Below are 20,398 nucleotides of genomic sequence, written 5' to 3'. Positions count from 1 at the left end.
CCAGCAATAGAGAATTCGTTACATAAGTAATTGTGCATCTTTTCATTCCCCTATGGAAGGAATTTCTAGAGTCACTTGAAAGGAGTCTGTGATGAATGCAAATGTCACATCCAGGGACTAAATTTCCAGAAGCCTTAACTAAAGGAATACTCATAAAAGATCACAGGAATGTCTGTGCAAGAAGGATGCCAGTCAAATATCCTTTCTGACAGTGGAAAATGGAGAAAACTTAACTGTCCACCATCAAGACAATGATGCGGTAAATCACGACGAGCTGCGATCAATGAGGGAGCCGGCGTTTCGCCGTGGTCCAGGGCCTTGTCCACAGCATTCTCTCACCAAAGGTGTGCGTGGGAAAGAGACCACACCCGCAAATCAGGAGACCCCTCCACTCTATCTGAAAGGACCGTGTGAGTCTGGAGTGGGAGGACGTCTATGATATACACCTGAGTGATTAAAGCGAGCTGCAGAAAAACATATAGTATGGTCTCATTTTTAAATAAAGCATATATACACACACGTATACATGGAATTCTCATATGTGTGTATATATGTATGTCATAGGCATAAAGGTCATGAAATATATATACCAAATTTTCAACAGCTTTTAATCTTCAGAAATAAGGGGAAGGGAGGTAGGGCCTTCCTGTACCACCACAGTTCCCTTTTCAGTATTTCAGTTAAGTATACTTGGAATTTAAAAGTTTATTTAAGTCCGAAGTAAAATGGACGATGCCTCCACAAGACAGAATGCTATACTGGTCATCAAAAATCATGCCAGAGGAGATAGAATATTGTAGAAAAACATATAAAAAGCCGAATGGAAAATGGAGGTGTCCACACAGTAAACAGTCACAGAGTGCTCTCTGGTTTTTTATGACAGAGGTGATACACACTGACGAAAATATACGTTAACGTGTTAATTATTATCTTTGAATAGCGGGACAAGGATAGCCTCTTTTGCCTACTTTTTCAGACTTATTATTTTAAATGCACATTCTTTTTCATCTGAAAAAAAGCATTTTTAGGTGTGTAGTACTACGCATTGGAGAATAATACAAGAATACTTAGAGGAACAAGTAACTAGGAGACAAGGCAGCAGCATCACACAATGTAGGACGGGCGATCCTGATTAACACCATGCAGTTACATAAGGACCCACAAAGTGAGAGCACCTGCTGTAACAGGGCGTGATCCCCTTCTATTTGTCAGCAGTGTCTTCAGGCCTGAGGCAGTTCTGAGCACGGCCAGTGTCAGTGCTGGTGTCTGGATTGATGCTACTGGGGGTGAGGGCACCTGCAAGCCGAGAGGAAGAACAGAAATCATCCTCTGCCTTTTCTGTCTTGTTTCTTTGTTACTTTAAAAGAGAGGCATATATAAGATAAACTGTGTATCTACCCAAATGAAATTTCAGTAATGAAACCGTTTTTAAAGACTTCACAGCTTATATTCTGCCTATAACTGTCTTTTCAACAAAGCATCATATTTATTAAATGTTAATTAACTCAGTTAATTAACTCCCTGTTGAAACATTCTAGTAAAGAACATGAAATGCAGTATGTAAAAGAACCACACCTGCAGTGACTAGCTCAGCTGTCTTGACGCAAGTGCAGTCAACCCCCACCATCTTGTGGCCCTGAGCTCCTGATGCTGGTAAGACATCACACTGCTGCCTCAGATGGAGAGAAATGGTGAAAGCATTTCTTGAACCCTACAGCACTGACAAAACATAACTGACAAATCCCAGGCTCCTTTGAGGCTCTCATTTTCTGTTTCTGGCCAACCCCCGTCAGTGAGCAGAACCACCCAATTCCCGAGCCATGGGACTCACGTGGGAAGCAGTTTTGGAGAAATTTCCAGGTATAGAATGTAACCAACTATACATAGAACTCTGAAAAAAGAAAAGATGCCATACTCTGATTTTGGAAGACACTCAAAATATTCTCCTGAGCCTTAGTAGCTGGAAAGGCTGAGCTTCTCCTAAGCCACTTATTTATTTCACAGCCAGTAAGCATCTCTCACAAACCCTGCTTCCCTGTGTCTGCTGGGAGCTTGAAGCACACTGCTGCTGTCGATCTTATAAGTCACAGGGCAGAGGCGTGTGTCTCACGCCTGCAACCCTCACACAGGCCCGCCTCCTAGCCTCACTGTCTGAACTTGGCTCCATTTTCTCACCTGTTTATTTAGTATCTGTTCTTCTGTAAGCTGCCTGAAATGCGTTTTGGAACATGTCAGAAGAATCAGTGGGTTGAGAAATGGACAGATTGAGAGGTGAGAGATGGGCAGACAGAGAGAGAGACTCCAAGAAAAGGGGAACAAATAAAATTTCCTATGCAAAACCCTCTTCTAATCAGGGAAGGAAACCACCACGGAAAAGTGTGAAGAGGCAGGTAGCTTAGGACTGTTTCCTGGATTCCATGAAAAGTAACACCAAGAGATGAGAGGGTAGAACTTTAAATAGTAAAAGAAAAAAAGCACGCATGCTTGAAAAATATATCTACAATATGTACTTTCTAAAGAATAGACTCAAATCTACAGGGCCCAATAACACTATACTTGGGTATTTACAGAAGTGAGAATCCCATCTCCAAACCACAAGGCATCCCTTCGGAGCACTGACAGTCTACATGGGGCGGTCATAAAGCCGTCACTGCAAAAGCTATGCTACCCTGCACTTACGAGGAACGAGCAGCTGTGCTCGGGCTGCCCACGCGCGTCATTTACACCCCACAGCACCTCTACGGGGGGGGACGCCTAGCGAGCCCCGTCTCTGCAGGACAGAAAATCAGTTCTGGAGAGGCTAAGCTAACCTACCAGTTCTCCATCACACAGGACTTGTCACTCCAGAGCAGGAATCGAACTCGGTCCCACGAATGTAACCATGGTACTACCGTGCTTTGTGTGCTGTTTGTGTGTATAATACATTTGTTTCTATCATGAAAGGTTATTTAATAAATGATCGGTTGTCTTGTCTATCTCATTAGCTCACAATTAATCTTTATACTGTTGAATAGTACTCTTTTCCCGTGAAGAAATGAACGGAAAGAGCGGAGGTCAGAATGAGGTGGGGCTCCATTCTTTATCTGGGATCTCATCTCATCGAAGTCCCCAAACAGGGAGAAGGAGCAAATGTTCTCTTTATCTTTTAAAGAGAGGGCTCCAGTAATGGTGACTTTTTCAATTCCAAAACCAAAGCTGGGGAAAGGGCACATGCAGCAATTAGAGCAGTATCAGCTGTAGGAAGGCGAAAAGAGCTCATGGGAGGGCTCAGGGGGCAGCCTCATTTAATTTCAATCGATAAAAAATAACACACTCTAAAAATATTAGCATACAATGGATTTGCTCTTTCTTGACATCTAGCAAGTTTCCACAGCCCACATGTAACATTATCGTGAACTAGTGAAAGGAAGAGTCCACAAACAGGGAAAATCAATGCCACAGGCAGGCTGAAACCCAGGCTGGAGTTTAGGAAGGGAAAGGGCATAGTTAAGACCTGAGGAAAGGCTGGGGGAAAAAATCATCACAATGACTCTCAAGCATCATCCAACAATCATATAATCATTCATTCAAGAGAGAGTTACTGAGGTCGTATTCTGTGCAAGATTGTACAGCGGGCGAAGCAAGAGCGCAGCATCCATGGTGGCAGCAAGTTGCGGGGCTCAAATACATTTCTGATCCCGGTAACTTGCACACTTGTCCTCAGTATAAAGGCAAAGATAAAAAAAGTAAAATAGTACTCTGTAAACTCAAAGCATTGTTGAAAAAAAAGTTAAGAAGACCTAAATACAAGGACAGACACTCCACACACTTTCCTCTATCAAAAGACAGTGCTCTTGGAATGGCAGTGCTCCCCAGAGCGATTCGTATATTCAACGTGGTCTCGATCACAATCCCAGCGGGCTCCTCTACAGAAACTGACTATCTGCTGCTACAATTCATTTGGAATTTCGAGGATCTCAGTAAACAAAACGTACTTGAAAAAGAAAAATTTGAGAGGACTTGTAATTCTCAATTTCAAACCTTACAACTGTACCTCCAGGTGAGATTAGAGGCCATTGTGGAGTTATTACTGTGTTTATCCTTATTTACTAAATTCTCTACAATGAATATTACTGTTACAATAAGAAAAATAAAAAATAAGTTATCCTTTAAAACATGCACACAGATTCATTCATTGGGAAAACATTATTTTATCAATAAAGAGATAAACAAATATCTAGTGAAAAAGGACAACTTAAAAACAAGAGTGCATTTGCATTTTTCATAAATTGAAAACTGAAAAGCACTAAGACGTCAAGTTTCTAGGGAGACCAATGCAACATAGTAATAGTTATTTTCAGAAATCCTAATATAACAATGAAAACTCAGGAAAGGGAAAATCGTGACTGACAGCCAACTGCAAACACATGGAGAGCAAAGGCCTAGAAATCACAGTTCCTTTAACTCTGCTACTAACACAATAGGAGAGGAAATTCCTCACTGAGGGGACAGTGGAATCCCATGCATAAGACAGGATACACAGTACAAACTGCACTAGAATCGGGGGGTGATTTTCTTAGAAGAATTCTAAAGTTACAAAATTGCTGAAAAACTATTAAAACACTGACAGAAAGATTAAAACACACAGTCATACATATTATATAGAAACATATGAAGTCTGCTCCCATGTTGCATAGAAATACTAACATATTTTTTCATTTATAGGCACTGATTACTTTATCCCAGGTAGAATATTTCAATTAAAACAAATAATCAATATTACACTCCTCTTGTCAAATCTACTTGATAAGTTACTCTGCTATGTAAACATAATGTGTCTAAGATAGATCTAAAATTAGTGAAAAAAATCTTTTTATGGTTTCTTGAACTATTCTCAAAATTCAAAGCTTAATTTTAAAACAGATCTGAGAAGTAATTCTATACTACCTTTTCCCTCATGGAATAAACAACGGTCTATTGTCAAAATTCTGTCCTTAAAATGATTCACGAGCACCGTATCCTCACAAAACTGCTGGACAGCAAGGCACTATCCAGACACTGTGACCCAACAAATGAAACACAAGGAAGACAGTGACCCTATTCTGGAGGGCTTATAGTCTGTGTCAACACTGGGGTTTTTATTTGATTGATTTGATTGGGTAGCAAAATAAAATCAGTCAAGTACTTTCTTCTTTGAGCATTCTATAAGTCATGACTCTGCTGTTAGTGTCATGAGCAGGAAAGACTTAAACATGACTTGATTAGGTCAACTAGTAACAATCATCACTGGAGAGTGAGTAATAAAGAAGTTAACTGATAGCAATGCTTCTCCATATATGAGACCTAAAATAAATCTACACTGATATCCAAAAGTAAAATGAGGAGATGAGGTCCCCAATGAGAAAAAAATCTAACAAGAAATCAAAAAAGTAAAGACTTTTTCTTTAACGATTCCTGGAAAGAGTGGAGCATGGTGGTGAAGAGCTCAGATGCTAGGGGAAAATATGAGGGTCTGAATTCCCACAGCACTGGGTAGCTTTGACACTGATATGTCAGTGAAATTCTCTGCATCTCAGTCCCCGATGCATAGACTGGGGACAACAACAGTACCCATCTCCTAGAACGGTCTAAGAATTAAGTTATTTTAAATATACAAGTTTAAATAAAATACATCAGATATTTAATATTACCCCAAAAGCACAAGGAAAAATGAAAACATAAATTGGAGTTCATTAAAATTTAAAACTTTGCTTCAAAAGTCACCATCCAGAAAGTGAAAAAACAACACTCAGGAGAAAATTTTTTCAAATCATTTGTCTGATAAGGAATTTGTGTATCAAAAATAAAATTCCACAGCTCAACAATAAAAAGACAACTCAATTAAAAAATGAATAAAGGATCTGAAAATATATTTTTCAAGGAAAATATACAAATGGCCAATAAGCACAATGAAACGATGTTGAATAACATTAGCTCTAAAGGAAATCAAGTCAAAACAACTAGGAGAAACCGCTTCACACTCACTACAATAGATTATAATCAAAAACAGATTAACAAGCATTAATGAGGACACAGAGGAAGCGGAGCTCGCAGCCCTTGCTCATGAGAACGTAACACAGCGTGGCCTCTTTGGAAAACATCCTGGCATGTCCTCAGAGAATTGAATATTTGGTTTCTGAATGATCCAGCAATTCTGCTTCCTGGGCACAGAAGTAAGACAACTGAAAACAAATGTTCACATAAAAACTCCTACAGAAATTTTCACCATTACTTTTCTCCATTACTTTTCAGAGCCAAAAAACAGAAACAACACAAATGTCTATCACGTGATGAATGGGTAAACAGAGGGGCCCAGCCATACAGTGGAATATTATTCAGCAATAGCGAAGCATAGAGTACTGACCCAGGGCCACAACGTGGACAAATATTGAAAACGTTACTCAGTGTGAAAGAAGTCAGTCAAAATAGACGGTTCCACTTACATGAAGTGACTCGATTTGCATGAAATGTTCAGCACACGCAAATCCACAGAGACAGAAGAGTGGCTCCCTGGGGCTTGGGGAGAATGGGGAAGTTGATAATGTCTGCTTATGCGTACTGGGTTTCCTGTTGGGGGGATGAAAATGTTCTAAGATTGACTGGGATGCACATTTCTGGGCATAGAGTAAAATCCGCTGTACATTTTAATGGGTGATTTGTATTAAAACTATTAAGAACAAAAGCACCTTGGGCTAGTACCTTCCATAGTAAATGCAAATTGCTAACATTTATTACAGGAAGAAGAAACTGCCCTCAGCATGAAAGCAGGAGATCAGCAAATATTAGTTAACCGAAATTGGACAAGAGCATTTCACTTGAAACTGTTACTGAGTGTACACGAAATATTCAGACATGACAAGGAAAATCAGTTTGACATCACAAAGAAGCATTCTGCTTCAAATGCAATTCAATGATTCGGCAAACCCAGCTGCTACAAATGACCAGAGAAGAAACCTGGTTCTTAAAACAAGCACCAGAGCCAACAAGGAAATGGTGGTGAGGAAAGCAGGCGGCCTAAAATCTGGAATAGTGTGCTACAAATAATTTCTCCACTGAAAATTCAAAAATAAAATGAAAGTGATGTAATGCTGTGTTGAACCCACGTGAATGGCCTTCCTGCAGTGCTTGACAGTTCTGTAACCCCGAATGACTCAGGAGAATCAGCATGGCTCCTGGGAGTCCCCAAGTAACTGCCCACAAGCACGCTGACCACCATCACATCTGCCAGGGTTGAATTGCAGAGAAGAGACCAACCTCTGAAAGGCACAGGGAATGTTGACAAGGGAATAAAAGGCTGCAGTCAATCCTGGGACAGAGGCCCTGTGAGCAGAGGCCAGAAGGCTGCAGGTGAACTGGAGTGGCCCTGGGGCAGGAAGGGACCACAGGGGAGCATATCTCAATTATCTACTCTCTCTCCCTCGGGTAGGAGGGATAAAGCCTGCATCCTTCTCACCTGGAACTGTGGGTTCTGGCTGGCGGAAGTCTTACCGACAAGGAATGAATTACTCAAGACTGCGGAAAAAGGAAAGAAAGCGAGAGGGATTAGGGAGCCAACTCCACGAGTCTCTCAAATGCTCCCATATTTATTGTGTATAATCAAAGGAAAAAGTCATTAACAGTTGTGAGATAGTAGGCAGGAACTTGGGGAAAGAAGGGATGAGACAGAGATTGTAGACTCCACCATGAGTACTAAGGCTTAGTTTACCTTTAGGGAAGTCATGGGGTGAGGGGAACAAGATACATTTTTTAGACATGTTCATTACAAAGCAGACCACCAGACCAGCCTGGTCCCTGTTTTGGGGATAATAGACTATCTAACACCACGCAGGCCTGGCGTTTATAGCTGAGGGCCTGGGTCATTGCTGTGCAATAAGCAGAGTGCTATCTATACCCTCAAATATGTAAGCAAGGCATTGTCTCTCCTTTTTATGGCAAGGAGACAGAAGTGAGGATGCACAGGTGCTTGCTTTAAAGCAGTTACTAAGCACATTTTTTCTTCTTAAAGTTGACAGTCGGCTGGGATGTGTTACAATTTGTTAACCCAATCATGGGCTCCCACATGGAACCATTATGGAGGACATCCTTGGATGACAAATCCTGGCTCTGGGTCTTTTCCTGCCAGCTTCGGCCACTCCAGCAGGGTCTAGACACATCCCTGAATAATGATCCCACAGAACCACCTAAACTATTAACTCCTGGTGCTTGAAAATTAATTTTAGCTCTACACAACTTTCCGTAGAAAACTTTCAGAAATAAAAGATATTGTATTCTTTTTATATCTCATCATAAGACTGATTTTTCTGATTGCTCTAAGCTGCTTCTACATGGAAAAGCACCTAATTCTGCAGGTGAATTCAGTACTTTCCTTTGGGCATAACTAGACAGTCTGGGCTGTCTGACTTCTATTAGTCAAATACCGATACACTTAATTGATTTCTTTGTTCATCAATTTCAGCCTGGAGGTGAGGGTCTGTCACTATTTTCCTCAGCCCACCCTCTTCTCTTTTCTCATCAGCATCTCAGGCCTCCTGAAAACAAAACAAAGCATTTGTTTCCCTTCATCTACACTTTCCACAAAGGCAACAGGAATCATCATGCCTAGAGAATGAATTCAACACAAATGTTACAACAAAAATCTATAAACCTGAAGCAACTCCATCTCCGAATCATGATACACAATGACATGAGAGTAAGTGTGTCAGGTACAAAGCACGCGTGAGCCTGAACACCTCATTTCTATTCTTCAAAGGAAGGAAGGTTTTCATATTTTTTCTTATCATTCTTTGTCATTGTTTCTGATTAAGCCAAAAATTTTTTTATGAAATAATTAAGCACTGCAATAACAGATTTTCGCTGTATCAATTACAGAAGGAATTCAGAGGGGATAGGAAAACCCACCTCTGTAAAATATGCAAAATTCCTTCCCCTGTTAAGAACACGAATACAAAATTCAACAGAGAATTCAAATTCTTGTGGAGAGGACAAAAGCCACAGAATCAAAGCAAAGTCATTATTATGACTCAATCCAAAATTCACTGGACAAACATGCTCAATGCATTCAAATAATTTTTAAGGCACACTGCAAACCATTCACTTAATTATCTACAGGCTAGAGGAAGAATTTCCCTCTATAACAGACAACATAAATCAATAGGTTGCCCCACCAAACAAGGAACAAACATCAGATTTTTAGCAGTTTTGATAAATCAGCAAGTTTTAAAGATCAAAATCCAGAAATTTTAAACATTCATTCACACCAGAATGAATCAAGCACTTAAAAAAAAAAAAAAAACCCAAAGAAACTAAACACATTGATCACGTACCTGGATCAATGAGAAATTCTTGTACAGCTGGAAAAAAAGAACAGGCTATAGCCTTTTACTTGAAAAATAAAGCTACTTTTAAAGATAACTGCTAAAACACATTTCATCATTCATGTTGCCTTGAAAAATCTGAGGAACTTGTCTCTGATCAGAAAAGCAATTCTGAGTATTACTATTTTACAATTCAGTGCCAGTTTGCTTTAGAAGAAAGAAGAAAAGCTACTGTTTCTCATCTTGCACAAGGTTTAAAGAACCTCCCTTCCTCTATCTCCTCTCATTTTCTAAGCTCATGGTCCCCAACCCTTCTGAAATAATTATGAGAACCTCTTATTCCCACCAATATGCCAAATCACAAAAGAGTATCAATTTATTTGTGTAAACATATACCTACACGTTGAACTGGAGGAGAAAGGTTTCAGAAGGCTATATGGAACTTATTTCTACATTCCTGAAATCACACACATACACGTTCACAGAGACACAGACATATACAAACTGAATTACTGGGCACTTCACAAGCTAAGGACTTACAACTTCTAGAAGATAACTTTGTAGTTAGTTTAAAATACAAAACGGTCAGCTTTTGAAAGCCTTGAACATTGCAAAATCATCCAAATATCAATGAGATCCAATTAGCCTTCTCTGTGGAATGTAATTCCCCATGATGGCAAAGCAGACCCTAAGAAGTAGTGGATCCAAGACTCGTGTTTTTCACTATCTATGATCGTTCTAAAACACGTTAACAGATTTAGAAAGGTATGTCCCTACGACATTTATTCGTATTGAGATGGCATAAGTATTCAATTGTCTATGCAGAAAATAGGACCCATGAAGGTGTTTAAGAAATATTTTGTGTATTGAAATATTTATTTTAAAGTGCAGACAAGGAGGGTGGGTATTACTCCGTTGTAGAGCACCTGTTGAACATGCAAATGTTCCTGGCTTCAATCCCCAGTACCTTCATGAAAATAAATAAATACAAGTGTTTATTTAAAAATAAGAATAAATTTATATAAAAAAATAAATGCAGACTAAAAACCACTGCAATCTAGGAGCCACAATTATAATAAAAAACAAGTGTTTCTATCAAATATTGACTATACGCCAATCACAGAGACAACCACAAATCACACCTGACAAGCATCACGTGTGATTCTCAGCAACCCTACTAAGTAGACACGGATGAGAAACCAGGCTCTGCGGATGAGGAGACGGAGCTCGGAGGAGCCGGGGACGATGACCGTCCTGCTCCCCGTGACACCGCATCAGCCCAGGGAAAGCGCTGACAGAGCTGCACTGAGGGGACACCCAGCTGCATGGAACCTTGGGGGATTGGGGAGTCCTAGAAAATACTCTAAAGTGTTCAGTGAAAAACCAGCTCAAATATATTACACTGTGCTCCATCCTCTAAACACGGAACATGACTGAGACCTTTTTGATGCCTCCGTGTCCTTTCTGCCATCATCAGTTACGTGGCCTCTCAGCGCGACCAGTCATGAACTGGACCCCATACGAAGTGCACCCCATATGCAGAGCTTTTAAGGCTGTTTTATGAAGTTTGTAAGACTCAGTCTATTCCTCACAAAGGCGGTCATCCAGCACTAGTCACCGGTGCGGATGTACCACCTGAAATCACACCTTTCTGCTTTTTAAAATCCCTTCATGTAATACAGAGTTTTAAACAGCAAAGAAGCAGCTCAACCACAGACAGTGGACAGCTTTTCACCAAACGGACTCGAACAGCCCATCGGACTACCTGGAAGCCCTTTTCTTCTATTAAACCCACTTCCAGGTACTTCATCTGATTGGTGGACTCGGCCTCTGACTGACCTACTCAGAGAGATCCCATCCTCACATCCGGGGGTGGGAGAGGACCCTGCTGCTGGGAGAAATCAGTGAGGAAGGTGGACATCGTCCAGCCACATCTGCACGGGTAGAAATGCCACATGCTCAGAAATTATACCGTCAGCACCCCTGGGCTCCCATGGACTGGTTTCACATTAACCAAACTTATGACACACTGATGCAAGAAAACCAGAAATTTAATTTATTAATGTAACAGGAGATGTGAAACTACAAAAGAGATTGAAATATCAGAGTTCAACCATGAGTACAGATTCTCCTCCATGGCCCAATCTCGGGCAGGCAGTCACATGGCAAGCTTGGACAGAAGCAGAGCAGGAAGAGTTTCTAGATTAACTCAATGGACTAAATTTCTGTTATAAGAACAGATCTACTGCCTGGAAAACAATTAACGCCAATCACGGGGCACACTCCATGGGCAGTGGCTGAGACACGACTGTGAGCTCCTGTATAACTCCCCTTTCCCTGTCCTTTCTGGTCTAACTGATGCAGAGGTACAGAGATCCGGGATGCAGATACCTCTAAACTCCCAAAGCTCATCCCTGGGAGCCTGGAAACCAGATAGCCAGGGTTTAAACCCCAGCTCTGCCACTTACTAGCTCTGTTACGTTGGCCAAATTACTTACCCTCTGTGTGCCTCAATTTCCACACTGTAAACCTGGGATAACAATCTAATCTTTCTTACTCACTTGTGAAGATTGAAGGATTCATTTCTGTAAAACTCTCAGAAAAGAATGTAGCATATTTTTGGTGCCCAACAAATGTCAATTTAATAAGAAAGTGATTTACAAGTCTCCCATCTAATCATCTTCTGTGTTTCATGGCTAGTCTGAGTCCCAAAGGAAATCCTTATTTCCCCTCTTATAAACTCTTGAGGAGCACCCTTCTCTTTCAAGCCACCACCTGTTTAAACTGAGGGAGGGGATCCCTCCTCCCCACTCCTCTGGTCCATGGGAGACTGCTTCTCCCTTCACACCCCTGACCACTGGCCCACGGCTATCCCTCCTCACACTAAAAGATTGAGGTGTGAGTCCGGGGAGACAAGCAGGGCATATGAAACCTTTCCTTTCCCTCCAGTGTTGGCCACCATTAGGAAGCAGCTGGGATGCTCAGCTCCATGGCAAGACACTCCTGTGCATTATGGGCCAGATCCTCTCAAGGGAATGCTCGCTGTGGCCCAGAGTTACCTGGGACTGCGTGAGTCTCTAATTCTGGGACATAGTGTCATGACACTCACTCTCCCACAGCCCTGAATTTCATGGAGAACGTGGCTTCATCAGTAATAAAGGAGACATTTATCGCCTGCCTGTTCTTCTTTGTCATCTCTCAGTTGGCTGCTGGACACAACATGTGTATAAGTATTGGGTCCCCTTAAGCCCCAACATATATGAAGTAACAAAAAATTCTGTGGCTTAACATTGGTTCAGGGCGACTGTATAACGGTCCTGACTCTGCTGATGCTAAATTATGTGTTTAGGAACTATGGAACTTCCTCAAATATCTTTCATCATAAAACCAGCTTTCCTTATTTTCCTGTTTCTCAGTAATTGCCAAAGACTATCAAATGATGGCTTCACACCAAACAGCAGTTAAGTTTATGAGCCCTCTTGACATACACACTGTGCTAAACACTTTACATAATTTCTTATTCTCACAATTCTACAAAGCAGAAATGAGTGTCCCCATTTCACAGACGAGGGAAAAACTCCGAACGAACTGACTCAGGATCACTTAGCTCAGTGGCAGCGCGTGCACGCAAACCCAAGTCAAAACACTACACCCCTTCGTATATGTACCAAATCTCCTACCACCCATTGACATACAGCGGTGGGGATAATACTTAGAGAACTCAGTACACTTTTCAGCTTTAAGGTGCTCTTGTAGCTCTTTTATAAAATCCCGGCTCACTGGTTTCTAACACTGCAAGAGAAGTCCAATGTTCGGAGCGCCGGCCAGGGCGGAGCACCGGTGGAGAGCACGCAGCCGCACAGAGCAGCGGAGCTACCGGCGGCGCAGGCAGGGGGAGAGCGGCCCCCCCGCCTGTCGGGCAGGAACACAACCCCTGACCGAGGTGCTGGGAGGGGGCACGACCCGCCATCATGCCTGTCCAGTCTGCAACATCTGACTGCGGCATCCGGAGGGGCAGTGACCCGCCCGCCCGCAGCAAAAGAGAGCTGCATCTGACGCCGTGTTAGGAGGAGGCGCGATCTGCTTGCCGACAAGTGCTGGGAGCAGCACAGAAGAGGGCGCCAACGGAGGGCCTATGAAAACAAGCTGAGCTTCCAAAACAGGACGAAGACAGAAGGACTTCACATTAAAAGCACACAGACTCCAGGAGAACAACGACAACAACCCTTTTTTTTTGTTTGTTTTGTTTTGTTTTTTGTTTTTCGGTTTTTGGTTTTTGTTTTTGTTTTGTTTTGTTTTTAATCTGTTTTTACCTGTTCTATTTTCAATTACTCTCTTAATTTTTACTTCTTAATTCATTTCTATTTCTCTTGGATTTTGATGTCCTGTTATTGATTAGACACAGGCTTCAAACACATATATTCATCTCCCCACCCCCCTTTTTTATTTTTTAAAGGTTTTAAAAGGACGTCTCCACCCGATTAATACTCTACTTCAACCCGCCCTTCTATTATTCATTATACAATGTTTTCAAACCCTCTTTCTCCCTTCTTTTAAAAATATTTCTCTCTCTCTCTTATTTTTTTCTCTTTTTTCTCTTTATTTTCTTTTTTCTTTTTTTTTCTTTTTTTTTTCTAAGTTGTAGTCCTAAATAGGCATTAGATAGATAAAATTCTTAAGATCCAAAATAGAGAACTGATACTCCATAAACCACAATGCCAGAGAGGTATAAGCAAGATGAAGAAGCAGAGAAACCTTTCCCAATTAAAAGAACAAGAGGAATCCCCTGAAAGAAAGCTCAATGAAATAGACTTCAATAGCCAACTAGATCAAGATTTCAAAAAAGGAGTGGTCAAATTGCTGAAGGAATTAAAAGAGATAGTGCTTAGAGAAATAAAATATGTCAAAAATGAAATTGAAGCTATAAAGAAGAGCCAAGCAAAATGGGAAAACTCATTGACAGAGATGAGGAATGATCTAAAGCTGTGCAAAGCCGACTAGTTAATGCAGAGGAACGAATTAGTGATCTAGAAGACAGGGCAACAGAAAGCACCCATTCAGAAGAACTACAAGATAAGCAAATAAAAAATAATGATAATAGCATAAGGGACCTATGGGATAATATAAAGCATCCCAATCTTCGCATAATAGGGGTCCCAGAAGGGGAAGAAGGATCAAAGGGGATTGAAAAGGTTTTTGAAGAAATCATTACTGAAAACTTCCCAAACTTAAAGAAGGAATCAGATACACAAGTACAGGAAGCTCAGAGGGTCCCAAACAGGAAGAACCCAAATAGACCCACACCAAGACATATCATAACCAAGATGGCCAGAGTCAAGGATAAAGAAATGATTATAAAGGCAGCAAGAGCAAAGCAAAGAGTGAATTACAAGGGAACCCCCATAAGGCTCTCAGCTGATTTCTCTACACAAACACTACAGGCCAGAAGGGAGTGGCAAGATATATTCAAAGCCCTGAATGAAAAAAAGATGCAGCCTATGATACTTTATCCAGCAAGGCTACCCTTTAGGATAGAAGGAGAAATAAAGAGTTTCACAGACAAAAAAAAAAAAAAGCTGCAGGAGTTTAGCAACACTAAACCCATGCTAAAAGAAATATTGAAATGGCTATTCTAAATTGAAAAGCAGCAGGATGCTACAGAAATGAGAAACGTACAGCTTGAAAGGTGATAACCCATGAATTACAAATAAAGAAAACACGAAATTATAAAAGAAGACATACAAATCACTGAGAGTGGGAGAGGGAGGCAGGGAAATATAGAATCTTTTTTTCTTTCTTTTTTAAATTTTTTTAACAGAAGGATGGGTTTGAGATCATGTTATTATCAGTTTAATAAAAACGGGTAAAGGTTAATAGATTTACAAAAAAGGGTAACCACAAGTCAAAAATTTACAAGGGAGTCACAAAAATTAAATAAACTCCATGATAATACAAAGGAAAATTACCAAACCACAAAAGGAAGAAGAAAGGAACAAAGAGGATATATCAATTCAACTGCAAAGATAAGTTCAAAATGGCAATAAACACACATCTATCATTAATTACTGTAAATGTTAATGGACTAAATGCTCCAGTCAAAAGACATAGAGTGGCAGAGTGGATAATAAAGCAAGAACCTTCAATATGCTGCATACAAGAGACCCACTTTAGGGAGGACACATATAGATTGAGAGTGAAAGGATGGAAAAGGATATTCCATGCAAATGGAAAAGCCAAAAAAGCAGGTGTTGCAGTACTGATTTCAGACAAAATAGACTTTAAAACAAAGGCCATAAATAAAGATAAAGAGGGACATTTTATAATGATTAAAGGAGTGATACAAGATGAAGACATTACACTCGTTAATATATATGCACCCAATATAGGAATACCTAAGTACATACAAGAATTACTAACAGAGATAAAGGGGGATATTGATGGGGATACAATCATAGTTGGAGATTTTAACACTGCATTAACATCACTAGACAGATCTTCCAGACAGAAAATACACAAGGCAACAGAGAAATTAAATACTACAATAGAAAAACTAGATTTGGTGGATATTTTCAGAGCTTTACACCCCCCAAAAATAGAATATACATTCTTTTCAAGTGCACATGGAACATTTTCCAGGATCAATCATGTACTTGGGCACAAAAGAAACCTCAACAATATTAAGAAGATAGAAATTATCTCAAGCATCTTTACTGACCACAATGCCATGAAACTGGAAATCAACAACAGAGAAACAAAAGAGAAAAAAAGAAAAGCATGGACATTAAACAATATGTTATTGAAAAAACAATGGATCAATGAGGAAATCAAAGCTGAAATTAAAAAATACCTTGAGAAAAATGATAATGAAAGCACAACCACTCAAAACCTATGGGACAGCAAAGGCAGTGCTAAGAGGGAAGATTATAGCAATACAGGCCTTCCTCAAAAAAGAACAATCTCAAATAAACAAGTTAACCCAACACCTGAATGAATTAGAAAAAGAACGAAAAGCCCCAAAAAGCAGCAGAAGGAAGGAAATAATAAAGATCAGAGAGGAATTAAATACAATAGAGATTAACAAGACCATAGGAAAAATCAACAGAATCAAAAGCTGTTTTTTTGGGAAAGTAAATAAAGTCCACAAACCTCTGGCCAAACTCACAAAGAAGAAAAAAGAGAGAGCACAAATTAGCAAAATAAGAAAGGAAAATGGAGAAATTACAACAAACAAAATAGAAATATAGAATATCATATGAAAATATTATGAAAAAGAATATGGAACCAAACTGGATAACCTAGAGGAGATGGACAAATTTCTGGAAACATACTGTCCACCAAAACTGAATCAAGAAGAAACTGAACACTTGAACAATCCGATCACTAGAAAGGAAATAGAAATAGCAATTAAAAACCTCCCAACAAATAAAACTCCAGGACCGGATGGCTTCACCAGGGAATTCTACCAAACATAAAAGAAGAACTCACACCAGCCCTTCTCAAACTCTTCCAGATGATTGAAAAGGAGGGAATTCTCCCAAACTCATTCTATGAAGCCACCATCACCCTGATACCAAAACCAGGCAAAGACACTACAAAAAAAAAAGAGAATTATAGGCCAATATCACTGACGAACATAAACGCCAAAATCCTCACCAAAATTTTAGCAAATAGAATTCAACAACACATAAAAAAGATTATACGTCATGACCAAGTGAGGTTCATCGCAGGGACACAAGGCTGGTTCAACATACGCAAATCAATCAATGTAATACATCACATCAACAAGAGAAAGGACAAAAACCACATGATCATCTCAATCGATGCAGAAAAAGCATTTTATAAAATTCAACATCCATTTATGATAAAAACTCTCGCCAAAGTGGGTATAGAGGGAACATATCTCAACATAATAAAAGCTATATATGACAAACCTACAGCCAGCATAGTACTCAACGGTGAAAATCTCAAAAGCTTCCCACTAAAATCTGGAAAAGACAAGGATGCCCACTATCACCACTCCTATTCAAAATAGTCCTGGAAGTCCTAGCCACAGCAGTCAGGCAAGAGAAAGAAATAAAAGGGATCCAAATTGGAAAAGAAGAGTTAAAAGTGTCATTATATGCTGATGACATGTTACTATATATAGAAAACCCTAAAAGGTCCACACAAAAGTTTCTAGAGCTGATTGAAGAATTCAGCAAGGTAGCAGGTTACACATTTAACGTTCAAAAATCAGTTGCATTTCTTTACACTAACGATAAATCAACTGAAAAAGAAAGTAAAGAAACACTCCCCTTTAAAATAGCACCCAAAGTAATAAAATATCTGGGGATAAATCTAACCAAGGAGGTGAAAGAATTATACACAGAAAACTATAAACCATTGATGAAGGAAATTAAAGAAGACTTTAAAAATGGAAAGATATTCCATGCTCCTGGATTGGAAGAATCAATATTGTTAAAATGGTCACACGGCCCAAGGCAATCTACAGATTTAATGCAATCCCTATCCAATTACCCAGGACATATTTCACAGAACTAGAACAAATCATAATAAAATTTATATGGAACCATCAAAGACCTAGAATTGCCAAAGAATTACTGAAGAGAAAGAAAGAGGCTGAAGGAATAACTCTCCCAGACTTCAGACAATACTATAGAGCTACAGTCATCAAGACAGCATGGTATTGGTACCAAAACAGACATATAGATCAATGGAACAGAATAGAGAGCCCAGAAATGAACCCACAAACTTTTGGTCAACACATCTCGACAAAGGAGGCAAGAATATACAATGGAATAAAGACAGTCTCTTCAGCAAATGGTGTTGGGAAAACTGGACAGCAGCATGTAAAACAATGAAGCTAGAACACTCCCTTACACCATATACAAAAATCAACTCAAAATGGATTAAAGACTTTAACATAAGAAAAGATACAATGAACCTCCTGGAGGAATACATAGGCAAAACATTATCTGACATACATTTCAAAAATTTTCTCCTAGAAGAAATAAAAGCAAGAATAAACAAATGGGACCTAATGAAACTTACAAGCTTCTGCAGAGCAAAGGAAACCAGAAGTAAAGGAAGAAGAAAACCTATGGAATGGGAGAAAATTTTTGCAAATGTAACCGACAAAGGCTTGATCTCCAGAATATATAAGCAGCACATACATCTCAATAAGAAAAAAATAAACAACCCAATCCAAAAATGGGCAGAAGACCTAAACAAGCAATTCTCCAAGGAAGACATACAAATGATCAAAAAGCACATGAAAAAGTGCTCAATATCACTAATTATCAGAGAAATGCAAATCAAAACTACAATGAGGTACCACCTCACACCAGGCAGAATGGCCGTCATTCAAATATCCACAAATGACAAATGCTGGAGAGGCTGTGGAGAAAGGGGAACCCTCCTGCACTGCTGGTGGGAATGCAGTTTGGTGCAGCCACTATGGAAAACAGTGTGGAGATTCCTCAAAAGACTAGGAATAGACTTACCATATGGCCCAGGAATCCCACTCCTGGGCTTGTATCCAGAAGGACATCTACTTCAGGATGACACCTGCACTCCAATGTTCATAGCAGCACTATTTACAATAGCCAAAACATGGAAACAGCCTAAATGTCCATCAACAGGTGACTGGATAAAGAAGATATGGTATGTTTATACAATGGAATATTACTCAGCCATAAAAACCGACAACATAACACCATTTGCAGCAACATAGATGCTCTTTGAGAATGTCATTCTAAGTGAAGTAAGCCAGAAAGAGAAAGAAAAATACCATATGAGATCGCTATTGTGTGGAATCTAAAAAACCAAAACAAACAAACAAACAAAAACAAAGCATAAATACAGGACAGAAATAGACTCATGGACAGAGAATACAGACTTGTGGTTACCGGGGAGGGGGTAGAGGGTGGGAAGGGATAGACTGGTATTTCAAAGTTGTATAATAGATAAACAAGATTACACTGTATAGCACAGGGAAATATACACAAAATGTTATGATAAATCACAGAGAAAAAAATGTGACAATGAGTGTGTATATGTCCATGAATGACTGAAAAATTGTGCTGAACACTTGAATTTGACACAACACTGTAAAATGATTATGAATCAATAAAAAATGTAAAAAAAAAAAGAAAAGTCCGATGTTGCCACTGTTTGCACAGGAAGTCTGAAATGTTCACAGCGAGATCACAGAATAAAACTAAGACATAAGCAGAATAATATTTCCAGGTAGTCAGACATAATGGACAATTTGCTACCCTGAAGCACTAAGCAAAGGAATAAAAAAAAATAACGTTGTTTAAGACTTCCTTTACAAACAGGAAAGTTAAGACTGTAAGAAAGTGCAACAGCGCCACCTATGACTTAAAAGGCCTTCCAGGTTGCCTGGAAAGATGCAACACAAAAATTGTCTGTGGATCAGAAACAAGAATCAGATAACTAAATGCTTATGTAGCACATACTGCACTTCGCTTCAGGAAAGGGAGGGGTATTCAGTACTTAATCAGATATTGCTAATACTCCTGAATATATACAAAAAACACAGGCTCATGGAAACTCATCTTTGAAGAGGAAAGAATCCAGTCCAGCCACTTCATTTTACAGGAGGGGAGACTGAGATCTGGGATCTGTCCTCCTGGCCATCAGCAGCAAAGCTCTCCTAGTCCTCATGTCTTGCACTGTAGCAAAAACCAACAGACCTGTACTAGCCCTATATTCATAAATGTCATGTCTGTATTTTTTCCAACAGTAGGTAATCTAAGTATCTTGCAAAATACTTCTCAAAGAGCCAGGAAGTCATAGAAGTGTATTGAAATACAAAAACACTTATTTACATATTAAAACAGCATGAGCTTTTTTCTATTAAAAAAGCTGACATGTCAAATCAATGTTTTGATATTTTAAAACCTATTAAGAGTGCAGAAAAATAAATCAAAATTTTCTTTAATCACAAAAGAGAGAAGCTTATTCCCTGAAAATGATCAATGTGGATTTTTCTAAACTTAATGCTTCTGGTCAGATTCCTACGAATTTAAATGTCTGAGTGT

General features: G+C 39.6%; 1 protein-coding gene across 1 annotated transcript in view; it reads right to left on the bottom strand.

The window, feature by feature from the left end:
• Positions 1–240: 240 nt before the first annotated feature.
• Positions 241–20,398, bottom strand: part of LOC140699570 (uncharacterized) — a 40,647-nt gene continuing 20,489 nt past the window's right edge. The window contains exons 3-7 of the mRNA XM_072972225.1: positions 7,122–7,274; positions 6,462–6,585; positions 1,576–1,669; positions 1,176–1,296; positions 241–464 (exon numbers count right to left, since the gene is read on the bottom strand). Coding sequence (XP_072828326.1) covers positions 1,202–1,296; positions 1,576–1,669; positions 6,462–6,585; positions 7,122–7,274 — 466 coding nt within the window. The 3' untranslated portion in view covers positions 241–464; positions 1,176–1,201. The remainder of the gene's footprint in view (positions 465–1,175; positions 1,297–1,575; positions 1,670–6,461; positions 6,586–7,121; positions 7,275–20,398) is intronic.

This window comes from Vicugna pacos, chromosome 11 (assembly GCF_048564905.1).
Source record: "Vicugna pacos chromosome 11, VicPac4, whole genome shotgun sequence".
In the NCBI taxonomy this organism is placed as follows: domain Eukaryota; kingdom Metazoa; phylum Chordata; class Mammalia; order Artiodactyla; family Camelidae; genus Vicugna; species Vicugna pacos.
The sequence above is the reverse complement of the archived record's forward strand: the minus strand, read 5'-3'. Positions and strand labels throughout refer to the sequence as shown.